The following is a 19,510-nucleotide window of genomic DNA, read 5'->3' on the forward strand; positions in this document are numbered from 1 at the left end:
TGAACAATCACATCAGGAATTTAGACTCAAAGCATTTCACTTGCAAACACCCATTTAAAAAGAAGGAAATACCGAGACTATGAACAAAAAATTCAACAAATAGTGAAACAATTTGAACAAGAAAAACACAACTACTTAGACTCAATTGCATATAATTTAAAATGTTAAAATACTCACGGTTTGAAGAGTCCACGATCCACCAAAGCAAATCCAAAGTAACCAATGATGCCAATCCAACGTGCCCAGCGATTCCAAACAGCCGAAATTAAAAACCAACCAGACTAAAAAACAAAATCCATGTTCAGAACCATGCTCAAAAAATGAAATCCAGCCAAGAAAAAGAAACAAAATCCATATCCCAATCCAGACAGAAAAGTGAAATCCAACGAAAAAATTAAAAAAAAAAAAAAAAAAAAAATCGGAATCCAGCAACAAAAAAAAAAAGGGTTAAAATCCATATTCCATTCCACATGAAAAAAAAAAATCCATCAGGTCCAGGAAATCCACGAAAAAAACATCCAAAAAAGAAAAAATCCAAGAACCCGGAGCGCGGTGACCCTACCAGAACGAAAGCGGCAAAGAAATGGACTTTAAAAATGGCGCTTACGTCAACGTAAAGCTAACGTACCGTTACGTCAAAAACTTTAAGAAATATCAACAAAACATACATTACAATTTCATATAGAATAGCACATCTAGTGGTGAAAATGGATATAGTTTAACCCACGTTGCAAATCACAAATACAAATGTTATTTAATAAAATATTTACGTTTTAATAAAATATAGCTAAAAATGTTATTGTTTGATAAAAATATTTATTTAAGCAAAGTATTTAATAAAGTATTTACAACTATATACAATTTTTACTGTTTAATAAAATATAGCATATACTACAACACCTTGTATGTAGAATTATTTCGAAAAAATTCGATTTATTGTTTGACATTATTTTCGATATAATATTTGACATTTTGACTTCCGAAAATATTACATTTGAAAATATAACTGCACACTGCATGCGCGCATATCAAAGGAAAGAAACTCTAAATAGCAAAATTGACAGCCTGGAAGCCAAAATGGAACAGTTGGTGAACAATTGCGCTGCCTTAAAAGATTGCGTACATTATGGACAAAATAAAACTGTACTGCCAGATATATCCATGTACCCCTCCCCCATGTCACAGGCTGCCATCCCCTCAAAATCTGTGTGATGGAAGACGTTACAGCGATACCTCAATTCCCTTCCTCCCCTCACGACCAACTTGTGCAAATTCCCCACAACAAGTATCCACTTCTGCTACCCCTTCCCTTTCCTAATGGTGTGTATGAATGCATGCAAGGAAACCTTCATATTTAAATTGTTGTGTGTATGTGGCATTTTTCTTTTTTTAAATGCCGTTATGACTAAGCGCTGCACAGTCCTCGTAGGAATTACCGCAATTAAGCAAAAGGTAGGTGCCCGAAGGACACCACACCTGAATGCCATATCCGCAATGACAATGGAGGCATCCACACAATGCCAGCATGCCCTGCATGTTCGCATGTTGTGCACCATCTATAATTACGCGTGGGAGCGGACGTTTGTTCGTTGTGCAAGTAGACGTATGTGTTCCTGTGTGACCTGGTAACACCACCACTGTGCAGCATATGCGAAAAAACTTTAATTAGGTCCAGCCGCCCACCCACGTCCTACAGGTTGCTAAACAGATAAACATCCCACCTGGTACACCGTGTAAACTACGCCATCGTCTCCCAAAATAGTCGGCGCTTGTGTGGCACTATTAATCAGAGAGGTGGCAACGGTGTGCATAGGACAGCTATGCACAGGTGCACAACGTATTCTGCCGAAAACGCATCCTGTCGACAGCCGTCCCAAGGGAGAACAGTGGTGACGTCACCATGTGACCGCACCCACGCTGGGCGTCAGCCCTTAATTCGGGGAGACGATCCGGACTGCCAGACAGCGGAAGTGCAGTGTTCTGCAAAGTACGGAGTGTTTTTCAGAAAGTAGACACTTAGAAACACACCACAATGTGCCTTTGCAAATGTATATAAGTGTGTGAACAATGTAGGCCTGGTTTCCGGGTGAAAGTTCTCCACAGTAGCCCTAGAAAAGGCCACACCCCAGAACTGCTCCACAATGTGTTTGTACCTTTTCAGAACAGAGTAACAGGCCACGTTACTTTGCCCTGTAAGTGAGGTGTGACCTAGTCTGCTGTGCTGCATTGTCTTTGCAAGAAATGGCAACCTTGTCAGCCCGGCTCAGTACGCACAGTAATGGAGAAAAGTAGTAACGGACCTTCCTATAACCCAGACCCTCAGTTGCGATAACACCCTGTAGTGGCCTGCCAATGATCACACCAGACCTGAAGGTTGAGTTAGTGTGCTTTTAACAACTCTTCACACATAGCACTGCCTTTATATTTTAGTCACCTTTCATCATACATTTCAGCATCTACTTATATGATTGCTATTGTCCTGCTGATGGTCCTTGTATTTAGGAGAGTCAGTCTCTGGCAGGAGGTTGCAGGGGGGAGCGTATGGCAGCCTACTGCTCCGTGGCTTGCCAGACTCAGAATGTCCTGAGCGGGATCTGCCGCTCGTGATCTCGTGGCCCCTCACACGGGACTTCTACCAGTATTTGCCTAAGGTCCTTTAATGTGCAACCACACTGTCCATTCCCATGGGTAGCATGCTGCAAACGCTAGTATGTGGCACGTGCATTTCCCAAAGTACGGATAGGGCCATACCCAATGAAGCAGAAACATTCCTTCCTCTTCCTTCTTTCCAGCACGACAACAATGGTTGCTGTTAGAATGTTCCACATGCATCCACCAATCACATTGAAGAGCTCTCCATGTAACAGTATCAGTTCTGTACACCAGTCCTCTGCGTACACACCACACCCAGAAACAGTATTGCACAATTCCTCAGCCTGCACAGTCCTTTTTCCATGGCCATCATCAAAATCCATGGATGTGGTTTTTGTGCTGCGTGCGGGAATAAATTGCAACCAGGGAAGGGGAGTTAGTTTGTAAGGGCGGCTCTGAAAAGATTGTATTTTATTTTATTTTCTATTTTAGATGCTTCTACTGAAACACTTTTTTTCAGTTTGCACTTGCTTTTGTGTTTTCTTGTGCTCACATTGTTACAGTAAAGTCTTCAAAGCATCCTGTAGACGGGCAAACAAAACAGCATTGCCAATGAGCGACAACTAAATGCCATTTGCTTGGAAAAACTCTGCATTTCCACAGCTAATGAGTTCATTGGTGCAGAAGAACATCCCACCAGAGGACAAAAAAAAAAGTATACATGCTTCTGTTGAAGAGACGCCTTCCAACCTCTGGCTCGGAACAACTTCCATGACCATTGTCCCATACTCTTAGTGTTATGGACAAGAAAAGCACCTTGGCAGTGCAAAAAAACATCTTCACGACATTGAGCAACCTCTTCAGTCGACGGAGGAAACTTAAACAAGCCAGGTAACCCATATACATACCACCGTAGTGCATGACGATAACATACCGTATGAAAAGTGGGCAGGTCTCTGCAAAATGCATGCACATCGGCGAAACTGCGGTCATACACATCGCACCACAATGCGTGCACTCCTTCCAAACTGAAAATGCCATCAAAGTGTCTTTCCAGGGAATACTTGTGCAGATGTATCACAAAGGCATCACTCAAAGTCAACTCAATGTGTTTCGCCAAGTCAGACAGCCCCACTACGCAGAGTGATCAACAGTAGGACCGCCCCTTTCTGTGAACCACACCCACAGTACCCGATTGGATAATCCCCACAGTCGCATTTCCATTGGCCAGCATGGTGAGACGCGCAGAATGTGGCACGTGTGCTTCCCAAAGTACCGCGTGGGCCGCGCCCCAGTGAAGCAGGAGGAGTCCTGCGCCCTATTGCCACCCTTCCCTGTGACGCACAGCCTGAGCAACTGATTGGACAATGCCCACAGTCCCATTTCCATTGGCCAGCATGGTGAGAAGCGCAGAATGTGGCACATGTGCTTCCCCCAAGCACCGCGCCCCACTAAAGCAGGAGCAATTCTTCCCTTTCCACTTTCTTCTTTCCTGCACACCGTCGTTATGTATCGTTAGAATGTTCCACACGCATCCACCAATCACATTGAAGAGTTTTGCATCCACGTTCATCCACATGAGCACCCATCACCACAAAATGGAGGTATGCAAACTTGTCCTGAAGTATGTTTACAACTCTGTTAGAAGTGCCTCTGCGCACGGTATGTGGCACTGAGGGTCCGCTACGTTCTTAAAAAGCATACTTCTTTTTCCGATCCTCTACCATCAAGTGGCACTTCAATGGTATGTGCTTGCAGGAACTCCGCTTTCCTTCCGACAATGCTACAATCTGTTTTCCCCACTAACCTATCTTCTACATAAATCGTAAAAATATGCCACCAAAAGCAGAAGTGCATGTATCTTACCAACCTAAAGGAAATTCCCATAAGGTCACTGTGCACAGCTGTGCTTCTCTCTAGGCAGGACTATTGCAACAGGCTCTATTTAAATGTGCCCACTTCTACTCTCCGCCCTCTGCAACTCATCCACAAGAGTTCTGTATCCCTAACAGTTCCACCACCACCTGATGCCCGCACTTATCCTTGCACTTGGCACAATCTGGGTGTATTTTTACTTATTGTCATTTGATGTTCTTCTTATGTACTGCACTTTCCCCTCCCCTACCCATAAACTTGGGAGCTCCCAGCAACACCTGGCCTAGTAGGTTCGTTATCTGTCCCCCCCTCTGTTCCTCCTTCCTTGCCTCGTTGCGCCTTGCAAAACTTGTCGATAGGCGCATTACGAATGCCGTATCATATGACATCATACACGCATCGCATTCATAACAGGATGCCTGCCACTTACCTTATACACTTCTCAGGTTTTTTTTCCCCCATACTCCACCTAGTACAAACTGTTCAAAAATGATTGCAAAAAAGCAGCACTGCATGCATGTTACCAATTTCAAACAAGTACATACAGTATGCCTGCCTCTTACCTTGCACACTTCCACTGTAGCCATCTGCACTTAGTACTGACCTTTTGCCATAGTTTTTGCATGCAGACCACAACCACAAACCTTATTGAGCTAGGTCTATCGCTCCACAGCCCCATTTCCATGGCTCCCATCCGGAAAATGTCTGGATGTGGCACGTGCACTCCAGAATCCGCTGAGTTTTCGCGCTAGGAAGGGTGGGGCAGGCAGTGTTAAACAGGTTAGGGGATTGGGTCTTCAGTGGCCCCTCTGAAAAGTGTTTTTTTTACATGTTTTTTAAGTGCTTCCCAACAACCTTGTTTTTTTCTCTTCGTATAACTGTTTGCTTCTCCTCCTCCAATTTTTATCGAATTGTAGTCAACACTTCTTGCACAGTGTAAAAGAAAATTATATTGCCAATGGCGTTCAAAAAAATGCCATTTGTCTTGAAGCACTGTATATTTTGCAACTTCATGCTCTCATAGTGCGGGGAGAACATCCCATCAGTGGACATAACTGCAGACATGGTTCTGTTTATAAGACATCTTCCGAGCTCTGACTGGGGACAAATTACACCGGCATGGTCCCATGCTCCTCTTGGTGGAATGGTTGAGTAAACGACATTGGCCGTGGGAAAAATCTGCATCACTGCACTCATCAACTTCTTCAGGCGACAGAGCAAATGTCCACACGGCATGTAACCCAAATGTAAACCGATTGTATTAAAAAAAGTGGATCTTGGTGGTGAGGTTGGAGAAACACACTATACACTAAATTCAATACTAATTCATCAGTTTAATTAAAAAATATCACAATTAAAAACCACACAATTAATATACATATTCAAACATTTTTTTCCCCGACATCTACCATTTCCCACCTTTCATACTCATTCACATTATCACACATCCAATGTCAAACAAAGTACGATCTATACACAGGACAGTCCAACTACCATTGAAGTCTTTCTTGTATACATAAACACAATATAATCTTTCTATTGTACCCTTGATTCCAAGTCCAATAGCATTGCTAATAAACTGTCTGCATATGTTTTGGTCGGTTATCACTAGGGCTGAAGTTATAGCCCAAGGTAGTTCTGAACTAGTTCAGGACAAAAAACGAGTGTGCAACTTCCCTCACACTCGTAACAGATATTGGTGGTAAGAGTTTCTTTCTACATAAAACAAACAACATCCATTTACAATCCAATCCAACCTTATTGCTCCAACCTCACCACCAAGATCCACTTTTTTTTAGTACAATCATATTATTTACCTGAAGGATCGTTTGGTTGACAGGTACCCTTATTATTGACACCCAAATGTAAACCTCCATAATGCACCACCACTTCAACTTCAACAGTAACAATAGAGGCCACAATAGAGTACCAGAGGCCTTTGGTCATGCACCCAAAAGTCTAAGCCTTGCCCACACCCACCGCAACATAATCCAGCAATGCATGGCTACATGACACCAACTACCACAATGCACACGTGTACCACAGCCACCGGCACTCCTACCCAACCATGCATACTAAGATGCACTGTTTTGCAGAATCTACAAATTTAACAGTCTCTGGCACCCCTACCCACTTTCATTCAAATACGATTGAGTTACTGCCAACCGAACCAACCAATACTATATGCATGTCAGCTGACTTCTGGTGCTGTAGCAAGTCTAAAATGTGCTCCACAACCATTCTTTAATGATGAGCACCCTCTGACAGATGCAGTCATGCACCCAATAGTATTGGCCTTGCCCACAGCCACCGCAACGTAGTGCAGCAGTACATGTCAACATGTGCCTAAGCACCACACTCCACACACATACCACAGCCACCCAACCGCTGCATCATAATACAGCTATGCATGGAAACATACAACAGTTAGCAGAATCTACAAACATACCACAGCCTCCGGCACCCATTCCCACTTTTCACATAGTATGGTGTTCCTGCCAACCAAACCAAAACAATGTTCGCAACACTGCCCCTGCTCCCAGCACTCTATTCAGTACACAAAAGCAATAGCTCATAGTGCAGTACAGTAGTCAGCACTCCGGCCAATAGACACTACGCAATCCTCTGCGCTATGCAGTTTGCCCTTAACCAGTTCTATGCACACACTACTTAATTATTGCACCCACTTCACACACTGCAGCATCATACCACATAGAAGATGTACTTCAACCCTAACCTCATCTGTACTGACAGTATTCCAACACTGTACTCAGAACGGTTCACTGCATTAGCTGTAGCCATGGAGTAAGTAGTGAAGGATGCGCTAAGAAGCGCCACACCCATGGAAAGAACAACGTAGGCAATGTTGACGAACCACACGCAAAAGCCAACAATGTGAAACCACGGCACAGTTGTCAGAGCAAGTCCTCCATCTGTGCATCGAATTGCCTACAGCCTTACCACATGCAAAACACTGCAGTACACTCTACCTTACAATGTGCATGTCATGCACTCCCACCAGTCACCACAGAAAGGTCTCTGCACCAGCCATCGTGCCGTAACAAAGCCTGCCTGCATTCAGCACACATGGTAGGTGGCTATGCAGAAACGCACGAAGTGGTGCAGTACACACAGATACAGCAGGCACATCAATGTCTTCATCCACCTATTCACATATCTCAGATGAATCACTCCTACACCTTTTCCATGCCTTCCTCTCACCACCACATAGCATAATATAGGTTTTGCTACACACTGCCTGTCTTCTATTCAGCTTCCAGAAGTCAGCACAGTAAAAGGTTGCGGCACGAGCTAGCATTCCATAATGAATGCTGCCTGCATCCACCACACATGCTAGTTGCCTGTGCAGGGACCACAAATACTACAGACACCACCGTCTTCGTCCACCTAATAATTACACATCAGATGACCCACTTCTCTCTCCCCCACGCTTTCCATCCCCTCTTCCCACCACCACATGCCATACATTATGTTAGTCAGTCCCTTTCGGCGCTGCACTGTCCTCTGATGCACCATGGTGGCTTTTCCCAAAAACTTTGATGCACAGCACGCTTCCCTCCAGCCAACCACCGGCCGCGTCCACAATAAGCCGCCAGCATGGCGTACCGCAATCCAATTAGACTTCTGTCTGCGGAGCGAACAAGGAAATGGGTCCGCGGAGCGGAACCAGATATCACACATTTTTTGAGACGTACATTTCAGTGATTTGCAACAAAAGTACTGGTCTGATTTCCACCAAACACACAACAGTATGCTTTCTGAACCAAGCCCCTGCTGCTGACGCAAATTTGGTGCAAATCCGTCGAGCCGTGCGCAAAGTTTTCGCCCATTCAGACTGTGGAGAAAAGAAATGTAGGGACCCACCCTATAACTGAGAAGGAAGGAAGCTGAGAGAGGGCAGAATCCAGCCAAAGAGAAGGTGGTTGGAATGTGGACCTTGAACCAGGATAGTGCCTGTGTGAGGATGAGAAGCCGGCCAAGAGGACTTGCCAGTTAGTGCCACCATTAATGGGTGAGGATGTGGAAGGAGAGAGTGAAGATGAGATGGGGGGGGTCCATAGATCTGGAGAGGGGACAGAAGAGGATATCAGTGAAAACCTCTCTGGAGGAAGCGCTGATGTAAATGTCTGATGGGGAGTCTAGGGTTTGGGCGTTTTTCTACTGGACTTCGTGAGGGGAGAGGTAAAGGTGATAGTGTAGCAGTTAGAGAAAATAGGAGAGATGGAGAGAGCCATGGGGTGGCAGAGGATAGTTGAGGAATGCGAGAGAAGAGTGGCTGCAACGCCCAGTTCTAGCTAAACTCACCAGGTGGCCTAGTGGAAGTAGTCACAAAGGCACAAATGCAATCCAGAAAGTAAAATAGTATCAAGAGATAATAGGTACACAGATGTAAAATGGTACAGCCTAAAATCGAATTCTTCCTAAAAGGCACAGATGAAATGCAAAAGGAGTGCACTGATGGTAAAGGTAAACACACCCTAGATGCAGTGATAGAGGAAGATTAGTGGTGGCAAAGAAGGCATGAAGTGATGAAAGATGAAATGTTCAGGAGAAATAGTGGAGGTGGCAATAAAGAGCACAGTCATCACTCACTGTAACTAATGCAGCAAGCGGTGTGGACCAGTTAGTTTGTATCGTATTCCTCTGGAGCAATTTGTCTACACTGTCATTACCACTCTTCTTTATTGGTTATATACTGTTTAAGCCTGTTTTCTCACATACATTTTTAGGCATGTAATGTTATGGTCTGCTACCCATTTGGGACTAATTGTTAATCATTTACTCTTGCACTATGTCAATCCTTTATTAAAAAAATGCATTCAAAATAGCAAAAAGGCCCGTTTATATAAACCTCATACTACCAGACTCCTTGTCTTTCTTCATGTTCTACAAATACTTATTTGCTTTTAAGCCTAGTTGGATAGTATTTGAACCATGAACTGCTTCACGTAAGCTTTCCCTGCTAATTTTGTCTACTTCAGAGATTTTATTTGCTTACCCAGCCATGTACTCTACTCACCCTTCCCTTGTATAATCTCTTCACATCTGTATTCCTATTACCCAGGGTGCTTTTACTGATTAGAAAAAAATCCAGATTCTTGACCTCCTTAACCTTTTACACCATCAGGGATCGAAATTGAGATTGGATGACCAGGAGCAAAAAGCAGCTCCTGGATATCAGGCATAACCAGTTAGGCAGGAGCTATCAGTGGAGAACCAGGAGCGAGTACGTACTGTGCAGAAAATCTAATTGCGCCAGATGTGAACTTTCATACAACCTATGCTCTAAATGTCCCTTGGGTGTATTCTTTATTCTTCTTTATATGCATTACCAAACATACACAGTTAATATTGTATAGCTAGGTTTGATGGAACCACTTGCCACAGGAGTGAAAAGTAGCTCCTGGTAGCTGTTGGTTTCAATCTAACCAGGCCCCCCTTAGCTACAACAAGGAGCTAAATAGCTCCCAGCTCCTGGCAATTTCGAATGCTGCACCACTGGTCTCATCCGTTTTTCTAATACTGAGAACTGAACACTGTATTAGAAGGCCTCAGGCATAATTAAAGGACAGAGAGGTAATGGCTTTTTCGACCTTTTGACTTTCAATGCTTTGCAGTTTGTTGCATAACTTCACCCCAATTTTACTCATGGATCTCTGCATGTGGCCATGCAGCTATGCCGCCCCCCTCAACCCCTCACGACCAATCCATTCCCCACAAACCTTTTCCCTCATTTGTCCAACAAATCCACATTTGCACACAGTCCACTTTGGGATCTCACTTGTGATGGCTGACTGGATAATCACCGATTTTCCCTACTGTGGTCTGACAAGGTTACAGTATCTCCTTTCAGACAAGCTTGCAACCCTTAAGGGCTCGCTGGAGTATAGCCCCAGTACATCATGCAGCGACTGCTTAGATTGTAGTACCTATAAACAGCCTTCACAGGTAATAGACCGGGTCTACGGCACAGAGGTTTTCCCTCTTTTCAGATCAGAATAGGGTTCGATCCATCTACACTTACGATGCAATGAATGCATACCATCAAACTCCATCCCTAGCCTTTTATCACTTCTCTTACACTCCCATCTTGTTCTCCTCTCCCCCACACACACTAATTTCTCTCCTCAGTTGCCATTTTCCTCTTGCTCTGCGGGCTAAGATCTGAACTCATCTTCCAATAGTGATTGGTGCAGCTTAGCCAACTGTTAGCATAGCATTAGGAGGCCGAGGAGAGCGCAGGGAGACTGATACGGCATGGAGACAGGGGAAGGAGTGTATTCAGGTGGTTACTTTGTATCCACAGAGGACTGGAAAGCTGTGGCCCCGCATCATTCCTCAGATTGAATGAAGTGAATATGGGTGATGCAGCATGGAGGTCAATGTCGGAAATGTCCTAACAGAATTGTCAATGAGAGGAGGCAGAGATGCATCAAGTTACCTAAACCCAGTCCTCCCTACATATCTGAAATCCCTCTAAAATCAGATCTGTGCAAAGGCTTTTATGTTGGCACAGCTTCAATGGACGGCAAAGCTAAGGCTGTACATGAGATTACTGAGATGGCTGTAAACAATTACACTGTGCCACACCATATAATTCAAAGTGTACAGTTGTACAATATTTAACTATTCTTCAATTCAGCCTCACACGTGTTTCGAGCTTGGCTCTTCCTCTGAGGCGGATACATTTAAGACATTTTAGTTTACAGTTGATCAAAATAGTTCTAGAACGTTATATACATTCCCAGAAGAATTTGGGATAGACCAAACCAAGGTAGCATTAGGGGTTGCAAAACATGTTCCAATTGCATAATGTCATGCTTAAATGTAATTAGACCATTATGTATAGTCCAGGACAAATCATACATTAGTTCAGCATATTTGTTAGATAATAAAGGCAATGAACCATTCGTGTTACCAATTGAAGTTGTGGCATGAAGAAAGTCCAGAACCGAAAAAGCAAAAGTAAAAAGAACCGTCTGTTAGCGATGGGAGGCATACAGCTAACCACGGTTATAATCTACGGCGCAACCACATTTGCACTTAAATTTAGGAAAGATATATTGTATATTTACCAAATATTCTTGTCTGTTCTGTTAAAGACACTAAAGAGTAAGTAATTGAATTTGTAATTTATTATTGCACCTTACCAAATGGTTTTAATTATTGCTACATGTCAGGATTAACTATATATCTAATTTGGTATTCACTTACCACTTAGGTTGCTTGAGCAATTTTATAAACTTGATAACTTAATTCTATAACGTGAGAAAAAAGAAAGGGAAAAAATTGCAAAAATTGTTTCAATTGTAACTAAACTGGATATTCGGCAGAGAAAAGAAGAATTGTTTAACATTGCACTAAGGATTCAAGGAATTACCTTTGGTGCCAACTTTGTAATTTCACATTGATTTAATTAACTGCAGCATGTCCAAAAAAATGCCGTTATGTGAAGGATTTACGTAGTTGATTGCAGATTGTAAGTGCGCATCCACACGATATGGATAAAGAGAAAGATAATGGCCACAAATTAGTATTAGGGTCCCAATTGCTTCCATTATCAGCAATTAGTAGTGCTCACGGACCATGCACAAATGCCCTAGGGTCTTGTTTACCTGCCTCTCGGGCATCTGACTGTCTACGGGAGGGCGCAATTGCGCGTCTGTCCTTGTTATATGGTAGCGCTGCTGCGTTAGCCGCAAGGTACAGCTTTGTGATGCTCGTAACACCATCTTGGGTGACTATGTCTATTAAGCATCCACCTGCAGATGCAGTATCCAAAGTCAAACCGTACATTACCATCGAGAGGCGTATTAATTAACTTATTATAGTTGCAATTACACATTTAAGAATTACCACAGCATTATTAAAGGATATATAGTTAGCCAAAAAACAATGGATAATTGAACACGTTGCGCGCAATGCGCAAATAATCTTATTGCTGGTATTAGCAGGGACTCACATTAACAAACAAGCATGGGGCGCCGCAGATTAGACTATGGCTCATGAGTTGCCAGAACCACCTGTCCCCGTTTCCATTACTTTTTAAGTGGTAATAAGCAGTAGTACTGCACGACTGCAACAAATCACTGGCTGGTAGATTTTATCAGTTACACATTATCAATTAAAGTCCATTGTTCAACTAGGTAGAAACATCAAACTATCAGATCTAAGCATTTACAATGAGTACAATATGAACTGCCATTGCAATATACCATGACTTAGTAAGTACAAGTAATTCGCCAGCTGTTACTATACCATGTATGTAACAATCTAGCTAGAAACAGAAAATCTGACTAAACATCCCAATTCAAAGAAATACATGGAATTCATGGTCTGAATTAAGGCCCCTAGTTACCGTTCGATGTTTACAGATTAGACGCGCTTCTAATTGCCTTAGCTTAAGTTCAAGGTTACCACCTCTTTTGGAGAGGCAAACGTGAGCTAGTCCTTCACATAATCTCAAAGCTTGGCGAGTCTTGAGCATCAAGCACGTCATAACTGACTAACCCTGAAAATGCACTACAATATTGGTTGTTTTACAACCCCAAGTCAGCCAGACTGACAAAAAGCCCTTGCCTTTATTGACCAAATGGGACGACGCCCATTCCTTGCAGTTCACGCAAAACACGCTGATCGTGCACAGTGCAACGCACTACACGTACTTGTTAAATGTCCTCAGAGTATTCAGAATGGTGACCCCATTAGCCTATGCACATTTCGGACTCATGTTACTAATATTAACACGCAAGACTCGATCAACGCAGCAGCCGGTTTCCTGTTTCAAAGTGTAACCTAGCAACCGGGATACACGTGATATATCACGTGATCAAAGACTATTTCAGCCTCTAGCCTGCTTATAGGCTCTTGCTGCCAACACCCTCTGCTTACAGCCTAACGCGATTGGCCAAACGGCAGTGAACCACTGCATGCACGCATTGAGGCGACAGATGCAGGTAAGCTTAGGATCTAGTTAGCCTTTTCTACTCTGCCTATCAGGAGCATCTTTAACTCCACTCCAAGCATTATGAATTAACATCATAAACCACTCTCCAACGCTCTCACTAGATTATAATTGTCACATTATAATGCTACTTCGACACTTCCCCTGAACACGTCCTGAAACCCATCTTCTTTCTTCATCCCCCCCCCCTTTTTATTCAACCTATATTGGGGAAACCACGTCTTTGCTACAATCAGCAACCTACATACTGCCCTGACAACGTTGACCTAATAGACTTCCATCAATCCTACGACACCTACATCTTTTGGAAAATATTGGTGTAGGTAAGCAGGTAATTTGTTAAATGGACCTCCTTACCCTATGCCATGTATGTGGCAATTATATAACTTCAATTTTTGACTCTGGCTGCACAAACCCTACCAATAGGATCAAAATGGTTTCTTTGTTTTTAGATCCTGACAATGAGGAAATGTTCGAATTACAGCACATGAATAGAACTCAGGCAGAGTGTGAAAATGCATGTCTCACTAAATTGCTACATAGCATTAAACAGGTAATCTCGAGTTAACATTTTGTTAGCTTTGGGCTCCCACCGCGGGCTATAACTTGTGCTCACCATGTGTCATCTATTCTTTTATGTAAGTTTGATATTTACATATATCCGACCACTAATGGCTTTCTTTTTGTTATGTGTCGCTTATCCAACTCCCTCTCCACCCCTCCCCTTCCTCCTTCTCTTGTTATACTTACATTTACATCTGTTCCTTTATATTTTTGTTATGAATCAAATATCAGACAAACTTTCTTTCTGTATATAATGGTGACAATGCACTCCTTGTGTTAATGACCTAATAACAAATGTTATCTCTATCAGAGAGTAATGTACCTTTTGCTTGGGACACAACTTAGTCTCACACGCCCCGAGGACGGCCGGTTAGGGTTGAAACACGTGTTGGTGTTTTTTGTTTGAGAAACATTGGCGTATTTATGTGAGAATTTGTAATTTATGTTTCTAGTAACTCCCTGTGTGCACTTTCACCTGACCAAAAATCTGACATAAAAATAGCGTTTTTTTGTTTGAACAACCCTTTGGCAGGCAATTCTCTTGAAAAGTTGTTTGTGTAATATTCTGTGTGCACTCTCACATGACTAAAAATCAGACTTTAAAACCAAATATCATTATCTCCGTAATTATGTATGCAGTTGTACTTTTTCTTGATCTCAATACTCACCTTTAGACTGTCTTTCTGACCATATTTGGTTGGGAGCGCAGTCAGTCAAAACCCTTCACTGTTTGTGAGCCATTTCAATTCAAAGGGGTTTTGAGAAATTACCCCTGTGGTCTTCCACTGCTACCGCATACCATCTTAAACAGTAATTTTCCTGATCCAGCAGAATATTACTAGTAATGCGCACAACCAAACATTAGGATAATTTCTCACATTTACTAGATAACCCCAAGGACAGTGCACACTCCCTATTTGTATTCCTCATTAAAAAATGTCATCCACTGCATTCACTTTTCCCACAAAGTACTCCAGTCTCTGCCACTTCTGACAGCTGATTGGGCAATTCCATATTTTCCGTCTGGGATCTGATAGGTTATAACAACATACAATGTGAGTCGTGTTATCATACGATAGGTTATGATGGCACGACTCCAACCTTTCACGCAACTACTTACTAATTTCAGTACTTTGGCGTATAGGAAACTTACCTTGGAGGATATACACTTGTTCTTTCTCAGGAGCATTATGCGTGAGCCGTTTTCCTGATTGCTGGTATGCTTTGATCACTCACCATAGCAGAGGTACAATATGCCACCTTCTTACATGCCTTATTGCGGTTAGACCACTACCATGGGTGACTGGAGCAGAGCAAAACTCAGTGATAAACATTCCACTCTGATCTAGAATCCATAGTACAGCTCAACTCTAGTCCAAAATGTAGAAATTAAGGCAAATCAGAACAAATCCACTCAAAAAGGGAAGCATGAAAATGCAAGGTAACCAGAAGTATGGGAACCCTCAACATGTTTCAGTCACAGGCAAATCTGGAACAAATTGCAAGAAGCATAGGTATATAGATATAGGTTTTTCCACACAAGCCGACCATATCCCACAAATCCAAAAGAGCAAAGCAGTTAGGTAAACACATACAAAAGGACAGTCTAAATGGTATCACCCCATTACTGTACGGCCGAAAATACTGAACACAAAATATTGAATTTAAAATGCAGTATATATGTTGGGGGCGGAGGGGATTAAGCTAATAATAACCGTGGGGGGCCTGCCGGCAGTGAAATGTGTTTTTGAAGAAAATAAATCAAATCGGCATTTTGAGCTTCAGTATTTTTTCCTGAAGTGATCACTAATCCAGTAAAATCATGCGACAGCACTGTATCGATGGCAAAACTAAATCAGCATAACAATGACAACACAGTGAGCTTTACACAAATAGAAAAACTCCATCTTAGGCAGGACCAAAGAATGTAAGCCATCCATATCAACAATGTCTAAGGCTGTCACAATCAGGAAACTTAAATTCCAAACCAGATCTGGAGAAACCCGTGATTTAAAGAACTTGCACCCAACAGTTATCCTGAATCTAAGTAAATCCATAAAGTGAAAATAAATGCTCTGAAGCAAATACAGGAAAACCTCATACAAGCCCATGAAAATGGTCATGAAGTGGTATGACGACTAAACACTACACATTATATTCCTGGGCGCACAGCATGTCTTGTCAACTACAGCAAATTGGTGTTTGTTTGAAGAACAGATGACAATTTCGATCAGAAATGGCTTACAATAACATTTACAGATGCAGGGTTTGAACTAAAGAGTCAATGAGCAGGAGCTAAATCCAGCTCCTAGGTGTCTGGCATCTTGCAGTAGGCAGGAGATACTGCTGCGGAACCAGGAGCGGGTACACCGAGCACTGCTAATCTAACTTTGACTTGAGATGCACACATTACTTTTAGCACAGGTTGTGTGATCCACTAGCTTTAAATGTGTCCAAATTCTTCTTTACAGTCTCAAGCACTCAAAGTTAATTTCATTTAGGGATGTTTGTAAAACACAAGTTGACTTGGGGAGCTAAAAGTAGCTACTGCAAACTTGATTTGAAGCGAACCAGGCTCTCCTAAAATAGAAGCAGGAGCTAAATAACCCAGTCCCCATCAATTTCGAACCCTGCAGATGGTGGGAACATTCCACGAAGGATGCATGTATAATAATAAAAGTTAACTAGTCAGCCAATTTATGAGTATAAAAAATTAGGAAATATACCAGGGTCAAAAACAAACATAGGAAAATAGTGACTTCCAAAAGGGTCAGACATTGAATACTGCAGGTGTATTTGGTTGTGCTTGCACAGCGAAGCCTCAACTAAAGCCCCAAAGTTCAAGTGTTACTCTCCATGTTGAACAAAAAGTGCTATTCTTGCCATTAAGATTATTAGGAACTGCACATACGCATGGGTGAAAGTTTGCCTTTAAGCATGGAAGTAACATGCCAGCCAATAGGCCATAACGAAGCTATATATACAATTGCACCACCTATATGTTTCTTCCTTAAAATGGTAGACCCGAAACACAAAGACAACTATAAACAGATCTACAGTTTGGCCATCCAGAGATTTGCTAGAAAATAGTAGTAGGAAAACGAATAAATAGGAACTTGTATTCGTCCTTGTACTAGGTTCAACTCAAAGTACAGTCACAACCCAAAAGAGTATCGACGTCTGCACGTGCCAGAGACTATAAAAACAAAACCATTATTCAGTACTTGGACCAGCAGAAGTGCAAGCAAAGCTCAGTATTTTCACTCGCAGTGCCGTATGCGTGCACATGTTATCAATAGATGTTTTTTTGAAGGGATTAAGGGAGACAAAACACACTGGGATAAATATCTAAAAATGGAGGCTTGTCTTACCTTTAGATTAGAAAGTGTTGAGTTGACAGATTCTGCTGGAGGCCCAATTACCACACCGTTCAACACGCTGTCCTCATTTACTTCTCTCTTGAGTGCTGCAAAGAGGTGAGAAATCATTTTCCGAGGGAATGCAAATACACTGGAAGCAGGAGACTGCAGATAAATGAATGGCAGAACACAAAACTATCCAGAACCTAAGCAGGTGTCAAATACTTTACGCTTCCATAACACACCAAATAACCGTCATAAAGTGGGAGGGGTAGAACACCCAAAGAATGTGCTACACATTTTGCAAGCAGTTTCTATGCACAAACACATGCCTACCTAAGGCAATACAAAAACAAAGCTCTGTGCAACAGAGGGCAAACTGCAAACTAAAAGCGTTCCTTCCAGGCCACAGTGTGTTTCTAAGCAAGGTTCCAGATTCTACCTCAGTACAGTACAACAAAATCACTCAGTTTTCGGGAGTCGGTATGCACTTAATTTGTACCAGAGTATGTTCTTCCTAGACCCCGATTACAGAATTTGGCCGTGTCTCTCCCGCCCCTGCCCCCCGCACTCCCCGGGATGGAAGATGGCCTTGAGTAATAGAAGGCATTGTTGCCTCAAGGGTCTGCAATGGGCAGGTGCTTGGTTGCCCCTTGTGCAATAAGAATCCCCTGGACTGAGCCGTCTCACCTGTGGCAAATCGAGTAGGTATTTCTCCCCCCATCCCCCACATGGGCTGTTAAGGCTATAGATGTCTCTACAGGGTACTCACTCTAGTGTCTTGAAGGTGGGGCTCAAGGTCCAGTCCTTGACACACTAGTCTAACCACCACTGTGTCCCTTCCGCTAGCCCAGGAGGATATAGATCCACAGCAAGCTTCAGCAAAGTTTCTAGTACTTGGATTGGCCCCTGCCAGCTGATGTCCCCAGGTCCTCCAAACGCTTCCGGCACCACCAACCTGGGCACTAGGCCAATGGTGTCCTCTGTATCAGACCCTGAACCCTAGCCCCTTGCTCTGTTTTAGCCAGCTCCTTATACTGTACCCACTCCTGCTCTACATAACTCTCCAATATGCTCAATGCGTTTTGAGATGTGCTCTCTTCTTCAGGGGCCAATACAATTTCGGATTTTTTCAATCTAATTAAAAAACAAACATGTATGCGATTAGAAACCAACTGATTTAAAAAATATACATATCAACATTCAATAATTTCAATAATCAAGATATTTAGCAAAATTAACCACAGGCATGTTGAATAGACAATCATACGTTTGGAGAAACGGTCATTCATGGGATCATCATGATATAACAGATAATATCTTAAGAGGTTGCTGATTCATAAAGCTAAAGATGATTAAGGAATACATATATTAGTTTTACAAAAGGAAGGATAATGGCCTTCTTACCCGGTTTGTGTCTAAAGTATACACATAGTAAAGAGTGGCATGTGTATTCGTCCACAATAGTGGCGGCTTGGATCTACAAAGGAAAATTAAAGGATCCAGATCAGGGATGTTACAGTATTTTAGGTAAAGAACATATTTATAAGTAAGGGAAAAAGAACCTACCAGCACAGGAGCATAGGTGCTTATCAGAAAAATCTATTTGTGGACCCCAGATTTAGCTTCATGTAGGTTCACTAGCAATCACAATGGGATGCGTAGAAAGGTCAGACCAGCAGTCATGAGGACGTAAAAATGGTGCTAGAAATCAGGTAAGATAGGCAGCTAAATATAAATTTAAGCAAAAAAAAGGTGAGAGCTAGCAGATGTGTGCTGCTATTCTATACAAGGTCTAGCCTAAGTTGATGACGCGGATGACGTCATATTTGTAAACAAACTTTTACGTGACGTGTGGAGCACGTACTTCAATGGTGTTCCGCTTTTAAAGGTGCCTTTTTTTAAAAAAGGGGAAAATTAAATGGAATAGTAATAAGATGATGAATTGAATGTCTTCATAATTAAAAGTAGTTAGGACACGTTGTGATAAAGTATAGCAACAACTGCCATGGCTGCTTTAATGCAGTGGTGTCTGCAGTGTTGATTTTTGTGTAAGTAATCACACGGTTATCCATGGAGAGGCACAAGCTTATCCATGAGATATCTGATGGATAATGTACGTGATCTGATGACA

At 42.5% G+C, this 19,510-nt stretch overlaps 1 protein-coding gene across 1 annotated transcript in view; it reads right to left on the minus strand.

The window, feature by feature from the left end:
- PPP1R12C (protein phosphatase 1 regulatory subunit 12C) overlaps positions 1-19,510 on the minus strand; it is a 1,339,157-nt gene that overhangs the window by 872,433 nt on the left and 447,214 nt on the right. The window contains exon 9 of the mRNA XM_069638043.1: positions 17,389-17,483. Within this exon, the coding sequence (XP_069494144.1) occupies positions 17,389-17,483 (95 nt within the window). The remainder of the gene's footprint in view (positions 1-17,388; positions 17,484-19,510) is intronic.

Source organism: Ambystoma mexicanum, chromosome 1q (assembly GCF_040938575.1).
Source record: "Ambystoma mexicanum isolate Mex_15411 chromosome 1q, UKY_AmexF1_1, whole genome shotgun sequence".
NCBI classification, from domain to species: Eukaryota; Metazoa; Chordata; class Amphibia; order Caudata; family Ambystomatidae; genus Ambystoma; species Ambystoma mexicanum.